Source organism: Mesoplodon bidens (genome assembly GCF_964165515.1).
Source record: "Mesoplodon bidens genome assembly, chromosome: 13".
In the NCBI taxonomy this organism is placed as follows: Eukaryota; Metazoa; Chordata; class Mammalia; order Artiodactyla; family Ziphiidae; genus Mesoplodon; species Mesoplodon bidens.
The window spans coordinates 33,846,039-33,865,076 of NC_138169.1; the positions used below are offsets into that span (position 1 = coordinate 33,846,039).

General features: G+C 43.6%; 1 protein-coding gene across 8 annotated transcripts in view; it reads left to right on the forward strand.

Moving 5' to 3' along the window:
* The window catches only part of EPB41L3 (erythrocyte membrane protein band 4.1 like 3), a 142,020-nt gene that overhangs the window by 102,687 nt on the left and 20,295 nt on the right, over nucleotides 1-19,038 (forward strand). For all 8 annotated transcript variants that reach the window (XM_081252029.1, XM_081252032.1, XM_081252033.1 and 5 more), the window contains exons 9-12: nucleotides 1,953-2,105; nucleotides 6,189-6,286; nucleotides 6,992-7,167; nucleotides 10,369-10,589. In XM_081252029.1, the coding sequence (XP_081108155.1) occupies nucleotides 1,953-2,105; nucleotides 6,189-6,286; nucleotides 6,992-7,167; nucleotides 10,369-10,589 (648 nt within the window). The remainder of the gene's footprint in view (nucleotides 1-1,952; nucleotides 2,106-6,188; nucleotides 6,287-6,991; nucleotides 7,168-10,368; nucleotides 10,590-19,038) is intronic.

The following is a 19,038-nucleotide window of genomic DNA, read 5'->3' on the forward strand; positions in this document are numbered from 1 at the left end:
TCCCAGAGAGGGACCAAAATATTTATTTCTGAATCTGGAAATGTTCATCTTGTGCTTTGCACTGGTGAGATTTAGGAAGTCAGTCCCTCCCACCCCCGTACAGATGAGTCAGAAGCCCCCGTTTGGATTCTTTCATGTCTCCCTCCCCGCGTTTGCTGGGGCTGCAGTGACTCAAAGCGGGGCAGCCCCGCCGATGATTGTGTCTCAGACCTCAGCTTCACCTCCACGACACCCTGCTTCCAACAGCCAGTGAGACACGGGGGGTGGGGACCGCACATCACACCCAGCACTGCCTTCTGTGCTTTGTTCTTACCCCACTCCAGGCCACCACAGATGTTCACTTTACCCTGATTTCACCGGGACACAACATTGAGGGGGCGTAGACTGCTCATGGGGTGTCTCCTGAGCTTTATATAACATCTCTGATGACCTCGGGGACCCCTCATTGCACATCTCTAGGAGGTGACCGAAAGATGGACTGTGCAAGCAGCAAAACAAAGTTGCAAATATAGCACGATCCCACTTTTGTTTTAAAAGAAATCTATAAGCATATATTAAATGCATCTGTATTTATGTATGTGAGCCAAGTGGTTAAGTGAGCACCACTGGGCGGTGAGTGTGTGTTGGGGTCCTGTTGGGGAGTACGCTCGTACTTTAAAAAGACTATTTTATATTCGAATTTTACTCTGACAGTAATGGTATACAGAAAGAGAATCAAGGGCTTCCCTGGTGGCGCAGTGGTGAAGAATCTGCCTGCCAATGCAGGGGACACGGGTTCGAGCCCTGGTCTGGGAAGATCCCACATGTCGCAGAGCAACTAAGCCCGTGCACCACAACTACTGAGCCTGCACTCTAGAGCCCGCCAGCCACAAGTACTGAAGCCCGTGCACATAGAGCCCATGCTCCACAACAAGAGAGAAGCCACCACAATGAGAAGCCCGCACACCACATCGAAGAGTAGCCCCCACTCGCTGCAACTAGAGAAAGCCCACATGCAGCAACGAAGGCCCAACACAACCAATAAATAAACAAACAAATAAATAAATAAATAAAATTAAGTTTAAAAAAAAGAGAAGACTCTTTTTTTTTTTTTTTTTTTTGCGGTACATGGGCCTCTCGCTGTTGTGGCCTCTCCCGTCACGGAGAGAGAGAAACAAGACTTTTTTTTTGCGGTACAAGGGCCTCTCACTGTTGTGGCCTCTCCCTTCGCGGAGCACAGGCTCCGGACGTGCAGTCTCAGCGTTCATGGCTCATGGGCCCAGCCGCTCCGCGGCATGTGGGATCCTCCCAGACCGGGGCACGAACCCATGTCCCCTGCATTGGCAGGCAGACTCCCAGTCACTGTGCCACCAGGGAAGCCCCCAGAGAATGAAGACTTTTTAAAGGAGCAAACCCCAAAACACTCATCGGAAAGGATGGGGGTCTCTGTGTTAGTGAACGTATTAGTTAAAAGTCCTGCCCCTGGAAGCAGGCTGCCCATATTCAACTGGGATGGACACTTAACCTTTCTGTGCCTCAGTTTTCTTGCCTGTAAAGTGGGAATAATAATAGCAGCTATCTCAGAATTATCCTAGTGAAGATGAACAATGTATGTGAAGTGGTCAGAGCCGTGCCTGGCACTCAGTAATAAGAACTGAGGCTCTGATCGTTACTGTTACTAACACACCTTCACCTGGGTGACCTTCTCTGTGTGCGGTGTTGACATGCTGTGTAAGTCCAAGATACCTGGGAGAACAGAGTTTATACTAACAAATCTCCATAGTGATAAATATCTTCATCAAAAGGCTATTATTTAGTGGTAATAGTTTTTAAGTGCTACAGTACTTTTCATATTTAGATTAGAGCTGCAGGTAGTTAATTATAGGTTCTGACTTGGAGGCTTAAGTAGTGTACCCACCATAAATGGAAATAGGTGAGATGCTCATCCATCGTTTCTTGCTGCCATTTTCCAGGATTCTGAAGGAGTTGAAATCATGTTAGGAGTGTGTGCAAGTGGTTTGTTGATCTATCGTGACCGACTACGCATCAACAGGTTTGCCTGGCCAAAGGTTCTAAAGATTTCATACAAACGGAGCAACTTTTACATTAAGATCCGGCCGGGAGAGGTAAGTAGACCCCAATTTGCATGTACGTTGGGAAGAAAGTTACCAAAGAGCAAACAAAAATTTAAATTCCCTGCTCATACGTTCTGAACATGGCAGGACATAATGAGTTATAGCTAAATGCCTAAGAGAACTTATTGTAGGTTTGTCCAATAAATAGTAATAAATAAGATATTCTCTTCTTTTTTATTGTGTTGTTCTAGTTTTTACCCACTGCATTCATTAATTGAAAGGCTTTTCTTTTTATATATTTCAGTGGAAAATCAAGATTCATGAATAATGTTTTGTATTTTTCAAGTTGCGGTATAAAAGAAACTCTTAGTTGCTAAACCTCTTTGTGAATAAAGAATAGATTTCTTCCCATCGGTCCTGTTGATCTGTCTCCGTGTCCCCTCTCTTGTCCTGCAAATCTGATAGTACCCTAAAGGGAATAGCTTAGAGGTAACATGCATCAAAGTATAAGAAAGATTAGAACAAGTGACACTGGGTACAAATTATGCAAGTTCTGTAGCCTAATGTATTTCTCCCCTTTGTTTTTCAATCAGAGAGGCTAATGAAAGAATCAAAATTGTTAATTAATCCTTGCTCCTTAGGCAGAAGCATCCATCCATGGTCAGCTTATGTCCTCCTTAGTGGTTTGACATATAGTAAATATCTGCTGTTTTCTCATAATAGATAATAAATATGTCCAAGTTCTAATTAGTGTAGTTAATATAATGGAGGCAGTTGAAGCTCTAAGACTGCAGCTCATTTAGTTTCTGAACATTTTCTGGTACAATATAGAATTATCTCCTGTCTTCAAAATTAACCTCACCACTGGTGGAAAACACAATTTAAAAATCACTGTATGGAATATAATGTACAGCATGGTGACTGTAGTTCATAACACTGTATTGTGTATTTGAAGTCGCTAAGACAGTAGATCTTAAAAATTCTCATCATAAGAAAAAAAATTTGTAACTTTGCGTGGAAATAGATATTAACTAGCCTCATTGTGGTGGTCACTTCACAAAATATACAACTATCAAAGCATTATGTTGTACATCCGAAACTAAAATAATGCTAAATGTCAGTTACATCTCAGTACAAAAAAAAGTTTAAAGAATAAGACTATAAAGCAGGCAATCGTGTTTAACGTAAATATAAAATCAAACTTGCCTATGAATACTGAAATATTCTACGAGCTTTTCATATAAATATCTGAAATTAAAGTCATTTTTTAATATTTCCTAAAGATTGCATGTTAAACTTATAACCAAGGTATGTTTGATTTATGAAACATTAAGTGAGCATCTGTATATTGCCAAGCACTGTGTTGAGCATTGAGAATAGAAAGATAAATATGACCTTGTTCCTGCCCTATAGGGAGTTTCTGTTTAGCAGAGAAAACTCACACACTTGCAATTACAGCATCACGATGCAAGTGTGATAACATTCCGTAGACGTGAAATGAGCATAGGTGTTGTGAGAGGCCAGAAGGGGAAGTTGGAACAGTGCATCTTGAGACCATAGTGAGCCATGGGAACTTTAAACTGGGATGTGACATACTCGATGGATATTTTGGGATGAAATTCAGCAACTTAGTAATGTGATCTGATAGGACCTAAACTAGGGCAGAGGCTGTGGGAATAGAGTGGAAGAAGCACATTTGAGAGGTTTCAGAGGCAGAACCAGTAGGTCCTGGAGACAGGATGGGGGAAGGATCAAAAGAGGAACGAAGAGAGTCCAGAATAATCAGAGGGTTTTTGGTTTGCATGAGCGAAGTCAATGGTGATGATACTACCAGAGAGAAAAAGGGAGAATTTCAGAAAACAAGATTGAAATTCCTTTGGGACCGATTTGGGGTGGGGGTGATCCTTGCATAGTAAGAAATATAAGATTTAAACAGTGTCATCAGCTGTATAATACATTTTATTCAAAGCCTTAGGCCTGGAAGAAATTACCAAGAACAAGGAAGTTAGAGGGGAAGAAATCCTAAAACAAAAACTCGGGATAATACCACTTTTTGAGGGAGGGGTAGGCAGAAAAGGACCAGAGGCAGATGAGGAAAAACAGCCAGAGAAGAGAAGAAGGGCCAGAAACAGTCATGGATGATAAATAAGGAAGATGAGATTCAGGGAGCCTGGTTCACCAGCAGTGCCAGACGGCACAGAGGAGGTGCTCCGATGGGAACTAAGGGAAGTGTTGACCTTGATGATCAGGTCTTGTCGCGGCAGTAAGAGTTCGGGAAAGAGTTAGAACCCCCGGCGGGTAGCGGCAAGGCGAGGAGTGAAGCAGCAGCGGCTTCCCTTCCTGACACTTAGCAGTGATTCTGGTTCCCCAGAAACACGCTCAGAGAAAGTCGGTTTTCCCCCCTTTTTTACAACCATATTCATAGGCTGAGAAGAATGAGTGAGAAGGAATTACTGGGGGCACGAAGGCTCTGAAGCGGTTGGAAGAAGTGGATACAGAGCACAGAGAGAGAGAGAGAAACGTTCAAAAAGTGCTGGGATCTCTCTCATCTTTGTGCTGAGCAGGACAGAGCAGTAAGAGAATCTATCCTCCCGGCTTCCCGCTTCTTCCGGGAAGAGCTAGCTGACTCTTCTGTAAAACCCCTGGCCTTAGCATGGCGTGTCGTCCATGTGAGATGCAGGATGAGTAAATGGAGGATGGTTTAGTCAAGGTCCGTTCCTCTGGCTTGTCGGTTGACTGGGTCCATTGGGCGGGGGTGAGTTTCATGACCGTCCCTGGACAGGAACGTCAGAGAGAGGGAGAAAATGGGGAAGGCAACTGCATTTAGAGCCACCTGTGATGCATTTCCCCTTCTCCCCCTGGCCACTCCCACTCAATGAACAAGAAACAGAGGTCCAGAATAGCTAAAGTTCACATACCTCGCACAGGACCCCTCCCCTTGATTCTTTGCCACATAAATTACTTTTGCTATCGATTATACCAGTGGTCTGGGGGGTTTGAGCTCTTTTGGGAAGCCTTTTACTGTTTAAGATGATTGCCCTCTGGTGGCCTGATGTATCCTGTCTTAGAAAATAAAAATAATTTATTGAGTATCTGCCATAGTAATATTAAAATAGATTACTCAGGAAGTTAGCTATCTCACCCTGAAAAAGCAAATGGCCGATGGAGTATCATCTGAACTCTACGTGCTGCAAAATATGAAAATGTGTTCTCCCAACCCCTGACCTTATACAGTCGGCCCTCCTTATCCCAGGGTTCTGCATCTGTGGATGCAACCAACTATGGATTGAAAATATTCGGGAAAAAAAATTCTAGAGAATACCAAAAAGCAAAACTTGAATTTGCTGCATGCAGGCAACTATTTCCGTAGCATTCACATTGTATTTCAACTGTTTACCTAGCATTTACATTGTGTTAGGCATTGTAAGTAATCTAGAGATGATTTAAAGTATATGGGAGGGTTGCATAAGTTATATGCATATATAGTATGCTATTTTATGTAAGGGATTTGAGCATTCACAGATTTTGGTATCCACAGGGGTCCTGGAACCAATCCCCTTTGGATACTGAGGGACGACTGTATAATATTGAGAGATGTTAGCATTTAACATGATAATCCATATTAGAATGCACAAATAAAATCAGCAGTATCTGATACCAAGTCATCAAATACCTAGGATATGTGCATATTTCCAGACCAGATACAAGGAGAAAATGTCATCCTGAGAATGCTGTAGACTGTAAACATTTTATTCATTTCTGTGCATTCCAGCTGAAGTTACGATGTCAGAGAGAAACTATGAAGATTAGGCTTAGAAATCAGATCAGGACAAATTGGTCTCTAGAAGGAATACAAATATTCTTCTTTTTTTGCATTTAGTTTTCATAAGATTGATCCTTGTACGTGAAACATTTACTACATGCATAATGTGGTTGTACCTGCAGCATTTTAAGGAATAGATATGAGATTTTTTTTTTAATGAGTGTGTATAGCATGAAATCTGTGTATAGCAATTGATTTAGGGAGTAAAGAAAAAATTTGTGGGTGGTATTTTGACTTTGTATATTATTTGCTTTCATGTTATTTATGGTTCCAAACTTCACTCTACTCTTCAATATGTCTTTTAAATTTAGTTTGAACAATTTGAAAGCACCATCGGGTTTAAGCTGCCCAACCATAGAGCGGCCAAGCGTTTATGGAAAGTGTGTGTGGAACACCATACATTTTTCAGGTGGGTAGAGATCATTTTGGTTTTTCCTAAGGAAGAATTAGAATGATTGGAATCACCTACACTGATAAAAGGTTGTTGGAAAGAAGAATGTGACCACAAGATCCTTTCTATTCCTTCAAGTTTGTTGCCGCCAGATTTCTTGATAAATCCTAAAAGAACCTCTGACTAAATCTGAAGGATTTTCCTTAATTTGTCGGATACTTATCTGTCTCATCTCCCCTTCATTATCTTTAGTGGTTTTTCATTATTTTTCTAGAACATCCACTTCCGATGTCCAATCCATTCCTTACTCTTTCAGTAGCTTTTCAATACCATGCACCCCTTTGCCCACATACAGTAAGTACTAAAACCCTCAGATTCGTGTCTACAAAGTAATAAATTATCACTGTTCTTCACTAACATCGCCTACTTAATTGCTCTCTGGGTGTGTAGAACCACAGACTCTCCAGCCCCATAGGATGTTCAAATTCATCTAGTCCAACTCCACCCCTGGTTTGCTTCTAGCCTCTCTACAACATCCCTAGTTGATATACACTGTGTGAAGTGATTTTTTTTTCCTTATAAAATCAGGTTCACTGAATGGCAGATTGGGGGTTCAACCTTGAGTACAGAAAGCACTTTACCTTTCAGAACAGAGTCATTAAGTTAGCATTCTTAGTGTGTGGCTTAATAGTCTTGCGGATGTTTTTCCTTTAATATCTCCAGACTGTTGTTACCAGAAGCACCTCCAAAGAAGTTCCTTACCTTGGGTTCCAAGTTTCGTTACAGTGGCAGAACACAAGCCCAAACCAGAAGAGCTAGTGCATTGATAGACCGCCCAGCCCCTTACTTCGAACGCTCGTCCAGCAAACGTTATACCATGTCTCGCAGCTTGGATGGAGGTAGGCACTGCTCCCCTTAATGATCGCTAGTGGCTACCAAGCAGCGTGAAACCATCGTGAGCCTTTGATGGACATAGGTGTTCTGGGATAGCGTGAAAGGAAGAGCACTTGTTGGTCTTCGGCTGAGTGGCCAATTTTAACCAGCCCCCCCAAAAAGGTGCCTGTGTGAGTCTAATGTCTGTTCTTGGTAGGTTTATATAAAATCACACAAAAGAGTGGTACTTGGGGAATGAAGTAGCTTTCATAAGCTGGCACCCTGAATTTGGAGAAGGGTGCTCTCATTCTAAATATAGTAATCACATACTTATAAGTAATTTGTTTCTCTTTTCAGCAGATGGTAAATGATTATCCGGTTTGTTTTAGATGATTTGTTTCCGAAAGAAAACCATGCGTTAGATTTATCTCTGTTTCTTTAAAAATGTTATGAATAAAGCGTGACTTTTATCAGTCAGTGAATAATAGCTGATAGAAAGGATGACATTCAAATAACAGAGCAAAGGGCTCTAAGGAAATTGTCCTGGTTAATATTAATTACTACACCAGATGGACTGGGAGAGCGTTGCTGTGTAAATGTTCTCTACCGTTAAGTCAGATGTGTGAGTACCACAGGGAGAGAGTCACTGAATCACTTAAGTAGCATTTTTAAGGCATAATAATGAGTTTTTAGCGGGCTTTTGTTTTGTGGAGCAGTCTTCTGTGGCTGTCCAGAGTTACATGCAGATATGCTTTCTGCTCCAAGACATGGCAGCTATAGGAAAGTCGGAACCTCTATGTCCGTCGATGTGAAACCCACAGACACCGAGGGCCAACTGTATTCATTGTACTACGTATGCCATTTTGTGTAAGGGACTTGAGCATCCGTGGACTTTGGTTATCCACAGGGGCCCCAGAACCATTCCCCCCAGACACCAGGGCACGACTGTGGCCAGACCTCTGCCTCCTAATCCAGGGCGCCTTGGGGGTGAGATGTTTTATAGGAGACTTATCCTGGGCACATAAAAAGAGAAGTTTCTAGCATGTGTATACAATTTTAATAATAAGCAAAAGCATAAATAGAAACAAATAAAAGTTACAGGTGCCTGGTATCACCTCCCTCCTGACCTTTTTTGCTGCCCACTCACCATGGAGTCTCAGTTCTTCCTTCCATTTCGCCAAACCCCGATGTGGCTTGTAGGGAAGTGAACTCCCTGGATCGCCTGATTTAGAAGACTTTACTCTCCCAAAGGGATACTTAGAGGAAGTAAAAATTGTGTTATTAGTGCTGTATCGTTGTTATAAATTATATTAGTGAAGTGGGAAGAATGCTCACCTAGCGTAGATAAGTTCAGACCGATGTCCAGACCGTCTGTCTGTACAGCGGTGGGTGGATGATGTGCTGTCTGCAGGTCCCAGCTTTAGTCGTCATCTGTAAGGTGGGATCAAGGCCACCTCTGACAGGTTGTTGCGAAGAGTGAATAAGACGTAGGTGAAAGCAGTCTTGTTACAGATGTAATCATAATGATCTCAGTAGGTATATTGATAATCATTCTTTAGGCTTTTGTGAGCTGGCCTAGGAGGTCAGTCTTACCATTCTCTACCTTCTATAACAATGTCCCGTTTTTAGAATCTCTGAGAGCCAAACTTTTGGGAAAAACTGTTTATTAGGACCGTTTTGAGTCAGATTAAGATACTGAAAAATTCACATTGACAATGACACTTTCTCTTGGCGGCGCCTCATCTCCTCTTCCTTGAAGAGTCTGTGTAAACTAGTGTGTGTTCTCTAAGTCATTGTTGGAGGAACTTGTGTAGAATCACAGCTTTTTTCCCCGAATGTCATCCACTCTGTCCTGCAATGTGAACCCAAGGGGACACATTTGTTGTGAATGTTGTTTTCCTTGTGACCTTCTGTGTGATAATGATTGCTGAGAAGACAGAAGACAATTGTGAAATCAATGTACTAATTCCATGCTGTCTCTTTCTCCCTGCCCAAAAGTGATGTTAGTATGTGTTGTCTCTCACTCTTTGGGGTCCTGCCAATTCTCGTATGTTTTCTGTGCTGCTGCTCGGGGGGCCATGGCTGCATGTTGGAATAGAAACTGCTTTTTGCAAGGTTGCATCTTCTATTAGAACAGCCTAACAAGCCTTTTAGGAAACTGTGTCTCCTATGAGCTTTTTCATCATCAGTAAGAGATGTAAAATATCTTAGTGAAGGTATTTTAGTAAAATGGTTTACTATTCAAAGGATTTCAGAGTTTTTTCTTACATTTATGTTTTAAACTTCCTAAAATATGAAAGCAGATTAAATTTTGCCTATGATTTGAAAAGCAGCCTTTCTAAATTTCAGTAAATTTTATGGTACCTAAAACCTAAAAGAATGAGTACCACATTTCAAAAGTCTAACTAAATTAAGCATCTCTTTCACTAAGACATTTTAGCTGGGACGAGAGGCTGAGTGGTGTTCTCTCTTATGTTTGCGTGCTTTGCACTTGCATGAATTTCATTAGCAACATTTGTCTTGTTTTCCCAAAATACTAGAGATGAATGAATGTATGCATATCGTGGTAGTCTTTTTAAAGCACAGTAGAAATTAAAACATTTCTGCACTTCAGTTGAAAAGAGTTACCATCTGAATTCTATCATCTCTGCCCAGATGGTTACTTTTCATTATTACTTATGTAGCTTTTATATTGTAGAAGTGATAGACTTTCCAAGCACTAATAATAGTAGTAATAGTAACAATAATAAAAAAAACATTTCAGCGCTCCTTAATGAGTGGCACTTCCAAAGCTCTGTTTAAAGTCAAGTGCACTAGGGCAGTTGTCTGTCTACTGTTGTGGAACTTGCCCCCAAGTGTCTGGTGCTGGTGCCCCGCCTGTTACTCTGTGGGTAACAGACTCGGTGGCCACTCAGCCCCCCATCCTTCCACTCACCTCCACCCTCACACACGTCCTCACCAGAGAGCCTGAGAGTGGATGGAAATTATTCTGGTGGCTTTGAGAGATGAGCATTGAAATCACGCTTAAACGCAGTTATGGGTGTCCTAGAAAGATGAATCTGTGGCGTTGCTTAGTTGAGAGTACCTGCAGGGCTGACCTGTCTTTTGAAGAGAAACCTGGTATTTTATAGGGGTATTTTTGCTGTAATGGGAGCAATGGGTGGCATCCGTCTGTCTTCTGACTTAACTGTTTTGGTCTTTATTTCTCCAATTGTATTTGCTTTTAGCATCAGTGAATGAAAACCATGAAATATACATGAAGGATTCTGTGTCTGCTGCAGAGGTTGGTACTGGCCAGTACATAACAACAAAGGGCATCTCTCAGACCAACTTGATCACCACTGTGACTCCGGAGAAAAAGGCAGAGGAGGAGCGGGACGAGGAAGACGACAGACGGCAAAAGGCCGAGGAAGCCACACCAGTCGCTGCCATACGGCCCGAGGGAAAGGTACATCTCCCCACTGTCTCCCCGACCTGTGCACTCTCTAAAGAACTCCTGAATAAGACTGAGGACATAAGCCAGGAATGTGAATAAGACTTAGGCTAATTCGTATCTCAGCATTAGTCACCTTCGTGTTGTCAACTTTTAAATTAGTAGGTCCTCTGTTAGCACTTTTCCTCTGCAAAAGCCCTTTCTAACTTTCAGGAGATTCTTATTGAACAACTGAGGTGCTACGTGAGACTTTGAACAGCTGTCCTGTTCAAAATACGTTTGGTAGTGAATTACACTTTTCTGTTTGGGCTCACAATTCAGAACTGTCACTAAAGCTGTTTTCTTTGTTTCTGGCCCCATCCTCCTACCCAGGGCTGTGTGTTTGTCTAGATGCACAGTAATTGCTTTGCCCTTCTTCTGACTGCAGGTAGCTGAGTGACCACAGCCTGCGTACTTATACACTGTTTCCACTGTTTCTCTCTCTCAGTCTTATCATCTTAACCTAATCATCAAGGTAGCCAGTGGATGTGCTTTGGAAAAGGGATATCAAGGTCGAAGTTTGCAAGGGAAGGCGGAGGGCGAACTTGGCAGTAATTTCTCCAGGGTGTTTTATTCATTGAACTTGGTCACTTCATTTCATCCAAAAGTCAATTTATTTTTAAATATTATGTTTATTTCTGGAGGTCCATCACTATAAAGCAACCATTGAGGAAAATGAAAGTCAAAAACCATATAGACAACCTGCTTCTGGTTCAGGGTTTTGTATGTCGCAGAGCAGCTCCCTAAAAGTCAAAGAACACGCCGGGAGGTTTATACATAATAATAATGGAGAAACAAGAGTGGGTCTTGGAATGTACAGAGAACAGAGTGAAAGGAAACAGCAGAATAAAAATGCCGTATAACTTAGAGGTTATGCTAAAACTTAGGCAAATTTGATTCAAAAGTGCTCTTTTGCACATGGGCTCTTCAAATGCAGAGTACAGGGCAGAGAATCAGCTGGGACTCTGTAGAAAAATGCTCCTTTGGATAAGAATTTAACAGTGACCTCTAAATGGGCAGATTGGCAAACGTATTATCATTCTGTTTATGTTAGACCATCCCAGTGACCCAGTCCATCATCCTTTCTTAGGGTAAGATTATTTATTTGCCAAACACAAAAATAAAAACAGGATAGGACATAATGGAAGGATATTTGGATCACTTTTGCTGTTAAAACGCGCTTTGTTCTGAATTTTGTTTTTACACTCTTTTCAGTTAAGGCGGGTTCTAACTAGGTCACGATCAGAAGATGATATATTTGAAAAGCCAATGTGTCCCATGATTTCTGAAAGTCGCCCAGGCCAACACTCCATTCTGAGGGATGTATAAATATGATTAATATGATTAAGTGCCCCATAAAAGTAAATGACTTGTCGTTTGCTCCAAAAACGATCGAGTCCCACTCTGTTTGATTTTAAAAGATCAACGATTTGTTTACATGAGATGGAGCCCTAAGCCAGCATCACTTGGTGCCATTTATGCCGTGGGAGACTAGAAAGACCAAGAAGACTGTTCTCTTAGAGCCGGAGCCTCTGAGAAGCCGGCACTGTGACCCTGATGCCTTCTGAGAGGCCGTGGCCGAGGCCTTGTGCTGAGGGAGCTGAAGGGCTGCTACATCTCCCCCACTGCAAAGCTGTCTTTAAAAACCACCCTAGGGCTTCCCTGGTGGCACAGTGGTTAAGAATCCGCCTGCCAATGCAGGGGACACGGGTTCAAGCCCTGGTCCGGGAAGATCCCACATGCCACGGAGCAGCTAAGCCCGTGAGCTACAACTACTGAGCCTGCACCCTAGAGCCCACGAGCCACAACTACTGAGCCCATGTGCCACAACTGCTGGAGCCCATGTGCCTAGAGCCCAGGTTCTGCAACAAGAGAAGCCACTGCAATGAGAAGCCCGGGCACCGCAACTAGAGAAAGCCTGGCGTAACAACGAAGACCCAACACAGCCAAAAAAAAATGAATAAAATTAATTTTTTAAAAAAAAGCTGCTCAAAAACCACTCTAATCAGCAACATGGAAGATTAAGCCATCATTTCATTCTCCTCTATCTTCAAAAAGTAACGTAGAAGGTGCTCATTTTTTAACCAAGATGAAAATGTATTACTGAAAATAGTTCTTAAGCGACTGGTCCCTAGATTCCTTTGAGAGGAGGTGTGTTTCCCCACTAATGATTACCCCAGGTGACGGGGCAGCCTCCACAGGCAGAAGGCGGCTTGTAACTTGTACATTATCCTCAGCTCAGTGAGATTTATGCAGGGTCTTGTTTAAGACACAGCGTTTAACGTCAGATGTGAGTATTAGGAAAAGACATACTTGTCTGATACCAAAAAAGAGACACTTCTACATTCTACTAGATCCATGATATAATTTTATTTGTGCATTTTCTTACCCTCTGTCTCTATATTTACCAAATCAGGGTTGGATAACCATCACAAAGCAGGCCAGATAATGTCCATGCTCTCAGGACACTAGGCAGAAACACGCATGTGGGTACACACACACACACACACACACACACACACACACACACACACACACACACACACACACACACACACACACACACACACACACACACACACACACACACACACACACACACACACACACACACACACACACACACACACACACACACACACACACACACACACACACACACACACACGAGCAGAAGTTCAGTCATCTTCAGGCTCCAGGTGACCTTGGCTTGAACTCGGCTATAGCAGCTTCCACGCTGGTCCTGGGTCCTGTTTGGCATTTGCTTGCCTCTCCCACCCCTCTCGCTCAGCATCCCTCCACCACCTGCAGAGAAAGCTGGCTGTGGTCACGGAGACTGCGGGGACCAGGAAGGGTGTAAAGAACCTTACTTGCCCTGCAGGAGCCTGCATGCCCCTCCCCAGGAGCACTATTATGGGGATGCCTGCCTTGATGGTCCCCTTAAGGACTCAAACCAGGCGGCTTAAGCCTACCGCTCCTCTTAAGAAAAACCGGAAGGTGGGGAAATTGTATCTTTCTGTTATTTATGGACCACAAGTAATACAAAGTAAATGCTGATAAACCACATCACAAGAAAACACATTCTTTTTTGCCAGTTAGCTTGTTTGAAACCACTTCTTTAAGCTCCCCCATGTACATTATGGGTAACGGGCCAAAATAGGAGTTTTCAAAAGAGCCTCGGTGCTTTATGGAGAGGTAAGGTTCCTACGGTGTTCACTGTGGAATTCCCTAATTGGAGCTGCTTACGGGTAGGAGTGGGGTCAGAAACTTCTTGATTTGGAAACCCCCTGCTTTGGCTCTAACTGACTAACCAAGGAAAAGTAATGCTAGAGATTTTGTTTTTAATAATCAAAAATTGGATTCATTGTCATTTTAATTCAACTGAACCCTAGTAACAGATCTGGTAGCTGGAGATTAGGAGAAGTTATTGAAAGTCTTGGTTTTAAGTTATCAGAGAGTTACATTTGCTCTCAGCATGCTAAAAATTTCTAGAGTTGTTGGTCTAAACAGAAGTTTTGCATCATATGAAACGTACTCATTGAGATTACTCACAGATATCTTCGGTTCTGATTTTTTTTCAAGCCCACCCTGTGTTTGACTTGAGGGTCTAATGGGAAGACGATGGCCATTCGTGGCAGCGTTGGCATGCAGCTTGAATACTTTAAAATTCACCAACAACCCTAGTGCTGAAATTCTTGTTTGACGATTTTTTCTTGGTACCCATAAGAAAATTAACTAATTGCAGTTTTCTTTTTGTCCTTTTGCACCTCTGTTCACTGCTTTCTGTCTCTCTCGCTGTCTCTCTCACATCAGTCACCCGGGCTTGGCACTGACTCATGTCCCCCCTCCCCCCCATCAGCCCGCTCTCCCCCTGCATCTCCCACAGGGCTCCGCAGGAGGTGTAAGGAGAACGGGCACCCCCCGCCGGGGGTCGAGCCGGCCAGAGACCCCGGGCACCTGCACGGGGAGCCCGCCTCGGACTCTGACGGCCGAGGGAAGCCGCGCCTGGGGGACCACGATGTGGCTTTCAGCTGCAAACAGCAGCCGGGCAGAGGGGCCACGCTGTTTTCCTTCTCCTTGCAACTCCCCGAGTCCTTCCCCTCTCTCCTGGATGACGATGGCTACCTGTCTTTCCCCAGCCTTTCCGAGAGCAGCCTCCTGCCCCAGAGCTTGCAGCATTACCTCCCCATCCGCTCGCCCTCTCTGGTGCCCTGTGTCCTCTTCATCTTCTTCTTCCTGCTCTCCGCCTCCTTCTCAGTGCCATACGCCCTCACTCTCTCCTTCCCTCTGGCTCTGTGCCTCTGCTGCCTGGAGCCCAAGGCGGCCTCCTTGAGTGCCTCACTAGACAATGACCCGAGTGACAGTTCAGAGGAAGAGGTGTGTACCGCGGCATAGAACACACGTCCCTGTCGTGCTCGGGGCCGCGGTCCGAAACAGTCTCAGACGGCTGCTGCGATAGTGGTCCCACTTTCAGAGCCTCATTTATCGTCTGTGCCAATCTGTGCAGAGGTTTTGTGTGCAGGGGCTGCGACCCGGCCCCGGGGTTAGGCACAACGCCATGTGGATGCAGCAGGCTGAGCCCGGCCCGGAACCACACTGCCGCCCACCGCCTCCAGTGGGTGGGGAAGGACTCAGCCGTGAGCCAATTGTAAATAAACAACCCGTTAGCTACATAAGAACTCAGGGTCGATCGACTTAAAGGCTCTGTTCGGTTCTCATTCAATAAAGGAAATGACACAGAAGACAGATGAGTAACTTTCACCTAGATTGGCGGCAAGTTACCAAAACGTACCCTGCTGTAATGATGCACGGTGGTGATACGCACCGGGTAAAGGATGCTCAGGGTGCGCCGTCCAGGTGCATCATCACCCTCGGGGTAGCTCTCCAAGACTCTAAATGCCTCCCTCTCCCCCCTGGAGATTCTGAAATGCCCCCGCTGCTCTTTGATTGTCATTTCCAGACCGTCATTGTTACTCCATGAGGGGAGCCCGATCCCGTGGGTGTGTTGGGTCCGAAAGAAGGGCTGGAGCAGTTTAAAACGCTCAGTGACACTGGTCATTGGCAGGGCCAGAAACAGGACCAGAAAGGGCGGCAGTTGAAAACAGCAGTTTCCAAACACAATCAGGAAAATACTCCTGTTAGGTTTCCATACGCTGTAAAAGTGGGCTGAAATTTCATGAGCACGAGCAATGCCAAGGCACCTGTTGGGTGGCACCCATTCTCTCAGTTCCAGCGTGAGGCTGGGAAGTTGGATGGGCCTCTGCGGCTAGCGACCAGGAAAGGACTTGAGCCTTCAGCCTCCGTCTGTGAAAGCAGGCTGCCTGTCAGTCCCCCGTCCCTCATCTGAGCCACTGGGGGAGGTGACGTCCTAGCCGGTAGTGTTTCCTCTTAATTGCTCCCCTTTCCCTCCACTCCATTGCCCTGTGAACAGCCCAGCGGTTTCCCTTTGTGCAGCCTTTAAATAGAACGCAGGGGAAAAGAACAGAAGTGCCAACAGGCCCCTGGCTGAAACCCACCCTCCTGCCTACGCCTGCCCCCCCCCAACCCCGCCCAGCTCCTCCAGCAATTCTGGAGGGTTTTGTGTCAGGAGCCAAATCCAATGCACCTAGCATTAAAAAAGAAAATCACAAAGTCAAAGCAACACTAAAAAAGGAAAGTCTATTCAGTTCTATGCTCAGCTAGAAATGGTAATCCGAGCTGCACCTGTGAGTGGATAACATTGTGAGGTACGTATCTATATTTAGTGGTATTATGACTGTTTCTTTGCAGCAGCAGGAAAAAAGTGGGAATGGTCTCCAAGATGTTCTCAAGAAAAGTTTAGGCTTTTCAATTTGATATTGCCTAAGAGCCCTTTGCAAGGTTCTTGGATCCCCTGTGACTTAGCTCCAAATCTATCTATGTGTAACGATTTTCGTACGTGGAAAATATTTTAAGAGAAAAACCACTCTAAATCCTAGGTTTGAATATCACTGTTTCTCAGAGTAGCAACATAATCAAATAATGTAGGTCCAAACCCACAGTTATTACGAACACAATATTATCTACAAAAACTGTTTATAATATTAGCTGGTTTCCAACCTGCTCATCTTTGTTCCTTTAGCAATGGAGCTAGTCATCAAGCCAACAGAAGGCGAAAAGATTGCCATTTTATGTTTTTCTGCATTTTAAATAACTGAACTTTTATGTAGCAAACCACACAGATCTTGTGCCTAATCCAGGGTGTACATCTTGTTGTTATCAGTGCATGAAAATTAATGTTCAACTTGGGCATGTCTGCATTACATCAGCAAAACAAATCACAGCAGTTACTCCTCACAAGCTGGAGGCCGCGTGGCTGGTGTTTCCCACATGTAAACCCGCCTCTGAGACCGTGAACCATCTCTGGCCGAGGCGGCCTTCCTAGTCCTCCCCTCCAGCCTCGGTCACCCATGACGGCTCTCCTGCCACGTGACTTTGTATTTGGCCATCTGTTCAATGTCGTCTCAACCCCAAGTGTTAAGAGCTGTGAGCTCTGGTTCAAGCTGAGCTAGGGAACTCAGATGTAGGTCATTCAGGTAAAAAAAAAAAAAAAAAAACACTCGCCATTTGTTGACACGGCCTGTTTTATTCCCTGGGCATCAAGTGCTTTGGCAGCTAAACCGGGTGACTTTGTAACATACGGTTCAGCTCCGTCACTTTGGTTTTGCAAAATCACTAATGACTCTAATTCTTTTTAAATATTTTATCATCACTGCTTACATCTGTCACATGCGGTAGTGGCTTAATTAGTCCCAGCCCTTCTCAAGAGTGAAACCCAGTGCAGAGAGCTGTAGTCATTTCAAACTACAGAGCTGTTAGCTATTTTTTTTTTCTTTTGTCCTTCTAGAATTTTGGTCAGATAAGGAGGGGCCGAATGCTAAATCATCTACATCTGTCCAGAGACATAAGATGAATTTAGCTCACCGTAATTATGTGTCAACTTCTGAAGAATTTTTTGATAATACCAAAAAAGGAGATGGATGAAGTCTAGAGGAAAAGATTGATCACTTGTTTAACATTTTAAATGGTGTAAACACATTATATGATAGTCCATGGCATGCCATACATTTTGCAGTTTTGCTTAGACATAGGATATTATATAAATAAAAGTTGCTATAAAAGCTGCTTTATTCAGCCTTTAGTACTTCAGTCATTAACTGTTTATTGATCAGGCACTATGTTTGTTGAATGACTGACTAGGTGCTGAGTAGGGGGTTGAGGGAGTTTAGATATGGCCTAAGCTGCTATTTATTTGTGTATAGCTAGGAAAAATAATAGCAATACTTAGGAAATACTGTTTTGATATCAATATTTATGATTTTTATAGGCATTTTTAGCTGTGTGTATGTGTCAGGCATTGCATAAAGACTTAGTATCTGTTACCTGATACAGTTAGGGCTATGATTTTCCCCATTTTCCAAGAAGGAAATTGGGATTAAAATATGAAACCTGCCCCCTGTGCCACAGAGTTAAATAAATAGCAAGGATTTGAGCTGATGTCAGTCTGCCCTGAGACACCCTCACTCTTAACCATGGCGGTAATTCCAGTGCCAAGATGCCTGGAAAGCTGCTGAAGTGAATTCTAAAGCCATAAGGGAAATAATCAAAGCAGGAGGAGAAATACTTTCAAGAACTTTCGAAGCCTTTGACACAACTAGTTAACACACTGAGCCCAAGTCATTCTTATTTGTTCTTGAAAGCCTAAGATTTCCTCCGGTTATCCCATACCCTTGAACAGTGACCTGCTTCTCTTCCTAAATCAAACTGGCCTTGCCCTAGACTGTCAGTTGGTGAAGCTATGCTAATGCCCTGCTAGTGATCACCCTGATAAGAAAACTAATAGCCACCCCCCTCCAGGTGTTGCCAAGGTGGTCGGGTCATGAAAGCTCTCAGCATGCTTTCTTTACCAACCTACTGAAAAGGATTTCCCTCTTAGGCACAGGAGCAGATTGTCAGGATGGAGACCTCAGGTGCACAGGCCAAGCATGAGTTCCAACTCCTTTTCTTTTAGGAATATAGAAAATGAAAGTTTGGGAGAGGATCAAGAAGTCAACCCAGCCAGAGTCACATAGACATAAAGAGCACTGCCCCAGCCCTCCCGCTGATAATCCATGGTCTTTGCAATGAGAGGTTATTTTAAGAGGCAGATTCACAACCTTAGAGCCCCCAGTTTGGATTTTTGTTGACAAATTACTAATCGCACAACTTCGCTCGAGGGACTTTTAATAATGACTAGTTTGAGAGTTGAGAAGGGAAGGTCGGTTAATATTATATAGGACGTTGAGATGTCCCAATTTCAATGGCTGTGGCTCGTCTCTCCTCCAGAAAAAAAAAAGTTTTTATTTTAACTCATAAACCGCTATAAAAACAGATTAAAAATCAGTCTTGAAATTACTTTTGTAATTCT